This window comes from Hakea prostrata, unplaced genomic scaffold, assembly GCF_041222555.1.
Source record: "Hakea prostrata isolate BN-2017 unplaced genomic scaffold, UWA_Hpros_2 contig_214, whole genome shotgun sequence".
Lineage (NCBI taxonomy): Eukaryota > Viridiplantae > Streptophyta > Magnoliopsida > Proteales > Proteaceae > Hakea > Hakea prostrata.
In genome coordinates, this window is record NW_028291333.1 from 19,016 (window position 1) to 24,096 (window position 5,081).

General features: G+C 36.3%; 1 protein-coding gene across 2 annotated transcripts; it reads right to left on the bottom strand.

Annotated features, from left to right (window-relative positions):
• Nucleotides 1–2,088: 2,088 nt before the first annotated feature.
• Nucleotides 2,089–4,732, bottom strand: LOC148998641 (uncharacterized). 2 transcript variants are annotated; one of them, XM_089141808.1, is made up of 4 exons: nt 4,255–4,732; nt 2,703–2,813; nt 2,538–2,618; nt 2,089–2,410 (listed from the first exon to the last, which is right to left on the bottom strand). In XM_089141808.1, exons 1-4 carry the CDS (start codon nt 4,501–4,503, stop codon nt 2,333–2,335), a joined length of 519 nt encoding a protein of 172 aa, XP_088997934.1. In that variant the 5' UTR covers nt 4,504–4,732; the 3' UTR covers nt 2,089–2,332. The 2 variants fall into 2 exon arrangements, with proteins under 2 accessions (XP_088997934.1, XP_088997936.1); XM_089141810.1 differs by having other exon boundaries at nt 2,109–2,407; nt 4,255–4,726.
• Between the last annotated feature and the right edge of the window lie 349 nt (nt 4,733–5,081).

The window sequence follows — 5,081 nt, forward strand, 5'->3', positions numbered from 1 at the left end:
TTAATTCAAGACTTTTTGTCAATCATTATATCATTGCTTCCGCTTCTCCTATAGATCTTTAATTTGAGACATGTACAATTGATTTCTTTCCTGTTCAGGTATTATACCATTGCTTCTGCTCCTCATATGGTTCCTTGATTACAATTGACTACAGTTGTGCTCCTCTCTTAGATATCTATTTTATTTATTATTATTAGTTTCTTTCTATTCAATCATTATTATTGCATTTTCTTACCCTATAGATCCTTGATTAGGAATGCCTATTATTGGAGATAGATGTGCAACTACAAAGAAGAACACAAACAAAACAGACTCACTAGCACAAGGAATTTAACGTGGTTTGGCAAGATTGCCTACATCCACCCAAGAGAAAACAAAAATTCCACTATGACTTGAAAATCTCACCACTCTCTGACCTTATAAGTGTTACTCTTTGCTTGCACCCCTATCTTAGGTTATTCCACAGAGACTATTTATACGGAAACCTAGAATCAACCTAAAATCATAGTGCCCATATAGTCACTATTTTACCATGGGTTGGTTTAAACCAAAACAGTTCTAACTACAAATACAAAAAACTATAATTACATGGACCTACAAAATACAAAAAATATCCAAACCCAACACCTAATGCCATGCCTCTTCCTAGTTAAGGATCCATTTGATTTGTTTTTCTCTTTTATCATTAATTCCATTATGTTAAGTTATTATTGTAAGTAATTTTCATTTGGACCACCTAAAGTTTGGCCCAAGTCATTTTTAATAAGAAGGTGATATTTCACATTTGCCTCCCCGTGGTATCCAAAAATGACTAAGGACTTAGTTAAGTTGTTAATGATCAAACGGTTTTCATTAGTTTAGTCATCTTTATGGCCAAAATGTCCTTACACCTTTTAAAGGGTTCAAAGTGAAAATTATTTTATTATATTGACTCCCTTTCCTCCATGGATAATAATTAGAGATACCTAAAGTTGTGGGTGTGCTTTCCTTAATTAGGGATCTATTTTATTTATTATTACCTTTATTTGTCTTTGTTTTACTTCTTCCTTTGATGAATGATTAAGTTTTCTTATTTTCATTCCAAAATCAATTTCATTAGATGAATTTGTTTGGACCATTTCTTGAAATTAGTTCAAAAGAATCCATCTCACTCATGCATTAAAGTGGATTGACCCCCTTAGCAACACGATTCCATGCATTTGTAGTTAACTTTAAAAATTCACAAACAACACACAGTCCCGGAGGAGATCTTTTTGGGAATAAATTGTCTTAAATCATTTCATGGTTGGAGACGAATATTGTTTCGGCTGGTTCTGTCAGCTAAAACATCATTGGCTTGTCTAACAGATTGAACCTCAAACCTAAATAATGGGTATGCATAAGAGCTGGATTGGTTCGGGGTTTTCAAAACTCTGAACTTGACCCTCAATATATACCTTAGCTTGACCCTAATTCTACAAGGCTGGGCTGGCTAGGTTAGACACTTAATCCTAACATTGGCATTGATCCTAACTTTAACCATAGAATAATAAGGCATTGCACAATTTCAGACAGTTGCTCTACTTTACCAAAAATAACTTACAAGGTGATAAGGTCGGGACACGCTGGATTGGAATGGTCTTGACTCTCGACCTTCACCAGCTCTGACCTTAATCAAGGCCACCTTCACCCCGACCTTGACCAGCCTCTCAAGATTAGAATGATCGTATTTGTTCAGGATGGATTTAGATCATGATGGCCATATTTACATCCTTAGTAGATGATCTTGTAGTTTCCTCAAAGATTAATGATGAACTAGTGAGGGGGAAATACTGCTAAAGAAATTAGATAGAGAAAGGGAAGCACATTGACATGGCCATACAAGATGAACCTCTTCTTTAAAGTCATTCAATGTAACATTAATCTGACTAAAGATTAATCACACAATACTAAATGAAAGAGACTAAACAATATTTCATTCGACCCCAAAAGGGGTGAGCTCAATTGGTAAAAGACTGTCACTTCATGTCAAGAATTTGAATCTTATTAGAATTAGGAGCGTAAACTAGCCTAAATTAACCTTAAATAATATTCAAAAAAAAATCATTCTATAACTAATGATTAATTACAAGAATAATTAAAAATGAATTCAAATATTCTTATTCACTTACAGATCCCTCACCAACAACAAATGGGTTCAGACATTCTTACTTAGTTACAAACCCCTCATCAACAGCAAATGGAATGAACAGAAACATCATTACAATACATCAAATCAAACTACGAAAAGCATACAAGAGTAGTAAGAAGTTATCTAAAATAGAGCACACTCGAGAATAGACATTATCATTTTTCATTGCAAGGTTTCAATAGTTTTGCTCAGCTCCACAAGTTTCTTCATCCTTAATCTCTCACTTTCACTAACCAGCTGCTAATCACAAGATCGATGACAGAAAGAAAATAGAACAAAATTAGATGGTGTCAGATATTATACTGTAAAAATTGTTGAAAAAATATTAATTAATTAATTAATCTCTCAGGAAAGCTGCTAGATTCACCTCCATTAACTTTGTCGTCAGTTGAGTTTTCTCTGCGTTCTTTTCATTGAAAGCCTCAAGTGCCTCTTTGTATTCTTTCTCCTGTAACCAACATAGAGCAAACAAATATAAAGTTGAGTTGTCTTTCTGAAAAAAAAAATGTTGTAGAAAGAGAAAACTCGTTACCTTCTTTAGGCAGCTCTGTCCCAATGGTTTTAACTCTCGGTTTAGTGTATCAATCTTTTTGCGTATTGAAGCAACTTCCTTCCTTGTTGGATCCGCCAATTCTTCAAGCTCCTGAATATGATATTTGTTTTTCTGTTTTGAGCAAACAAATCCAGTGCAGTAAAATAATTCTACTTCTAAGGTTTTTTTTTGGATCTGAGGTTCATCTGGGCCAGCTGACGCGTACATCGACTACATCTTCAAGATAGCTTTATAATTAATATAGGTGGGGCTTCACCCCTGGCTTCATAGGGGATTCAAACTTATGACCTCTTATATGGAAGCGTTGGTCTTTTGCCAACTAAGCCACTCCTCGAGGTTAACTCTACTTCTAAATTAAAATTAACCAATGGTTACATTTCGATGTGTTATGCCACTTTTTACCAAGTGATTTGATTGGGTCATGAAACGCCGGTCAATCGGGCCTATTGCCCCAAACCAAACTGGAGTAGACCAGAGAACTCGACCTTGAGTCCTCGAGTAGGTAGGGAATCAGATTGGGAAATGTGCCCCCAATGACATTATCCAAAGTTTGGGAATTTCAGTTTTGGGAGCTCCAAGCCTCCAATTGTGATTAGGCTAGGGACTTCCAATTGAATGCCGTGTCTATAGCGTGGAAATTTGGAGCCAGATCCGAAAGGAAAAGTGCACACCCCGATTAACCCAGGATATGGCTATGTAACAACTCGGTTTTCTTAGGATTGGATTGTGTAGTTTGTTATGGAAAGCCCTAATCGACTCAAATCCAATGATTGGGAAAAGAAGGAAATCTAGGAAGGTTGTCAATTGGTCTACCCAAAGGGTTATTGGTCCAAAAACGTTGGACTGAGTATGGCCTGTCAAGTCCATATTGGGGCGTGTCGCTTTTTGATCCATAATCGGATCATTAGAATCAAGCTTAATCAGGCTGAAATTGTGTTTATTCTGGTTTTAGATTTCATTGGATTCTTGTAATGCTAAATTGAATGGGAAAAAAAGAACTTTTACAAACTTCTCAAAGTTTCTGAAAACATCTTTCCCAAATGCATGCCACAACTGAAATTATAATTAAACACTTATTCACACGTCAAGTTTATTCAATTGAGTTGCTAAATGGGACAGTGGACCTACAAAACCTAGGTCTCCTCGAGAAATTGAAGGAAAGAAAGAGATTACTTATAGAAATCACTAATTGGAATTACAGATGAAAAAGGAGCACTACCATATGAAAATACATGCATTCCTTCTATATACATAATTTTTTTTGGGTGTTAAACCACAGGATGTTTGGAGACAGGTAACAAAAACAAACACAATTCATTCCAAATGGTACCTTAACATAGGTACTTCTGTTTTTAATTTGGAGATATGGTTTTTTATTTTTTATTTATTCATTTAAGAGATTTGGAGATATGGTCATCTATACATAATTATGCATACTAGTGATCAGATCTTGTTGCTAGAATTAAAACTAGATGAACTTTTACCCCCAAAAAAAAATGTATAAATAAAGGTGAATTATTTTTTGACTTACTTCGCGAATCTCTCCTAATCTTTTGGTCTCTTCTTCTACACGACCCAGTTGTGCCTGAACCTTCTGCCTGAGCTCCATCTTCTTCTTCTCAATCTCTTCTTCTTTAGCTCTCAACGTTATGATCACAGCAGATCTTGACATATCTTCTTCATCATCTCTGTCTTCCTTTGGTGGGTTTTCACCAATCCACGGTTGCATCTGTGCTGCCGCCTGTTTCTGTTCCAGTGTCTGCAGCCTCTGCGTTTGCATCTATTCCTAGAGAAACGCGTTTTCTCTGTAGAATTCTCTTCTGGGCTTCTGCTTTAGAATGATTAGTTGCTCTCTTTATCCTGTTGTTGATGCCTGCTGCTTTATAAACAAAGGGTAGCTGTAGGCTTTAGCTTTCTTCACCAAAACACAGTCGTAGAATGACATAAAGGCATCAACCAAAAAAAATTAAATGACACAAAAACCCATTACCCATCAGTTAATAATGTTCACAAGGTTGGTGGTAAGTGTTTGACGTGGTAGAATTCTAAAAATGTAGCAGTACCTCTCTCAGTAGATGTTGTAGGTGTTGTTGCTCCTAAAAAATGATGGAATGCAGGTGGGTGGGGTATCTTGGTAATTCCCTTTCAATTGGAAAGGTGGATGCTTAAGAAAGACGCCCAGCCATGGAGTGGAGTAAGGGCCAACCCATAGAAACGTATGTAGGAGATGAAAACCGTGGGCGCCAAGTCACTGCACCAGCTGAATTTCTTGCAGATGGAGCTTCAAAACTCCATTTTTCTTATGTTTGGGATGGGTCTCCCTCCAACCTTTCTTATAAGGAATGACTTGATTGCTTT

Coding starts and splice junctions, on each gene's coding strand:
- LOC148998641 (XM_089141808.1), bottom strand. CDS start 4,503: ATGCAAACGCAGAGGCTGCAGACACTGGAACAGAAACAGGCGGCAGCA. Junction 2,619..2,702: donor GACAGAGCTGCCTAAAGAAG/GTAACGAGTTTT, acceptor TGTTGGTTACAG/GAGAAAGAATACAAAGAGGC. Junction 2,411..2,537: donor TGACGACAAAGTTAATGGAG/GTGAATCTAGCA, acceptor TCTTGTGATTAG/CAGCTGGTTAGTGAAAGTGA.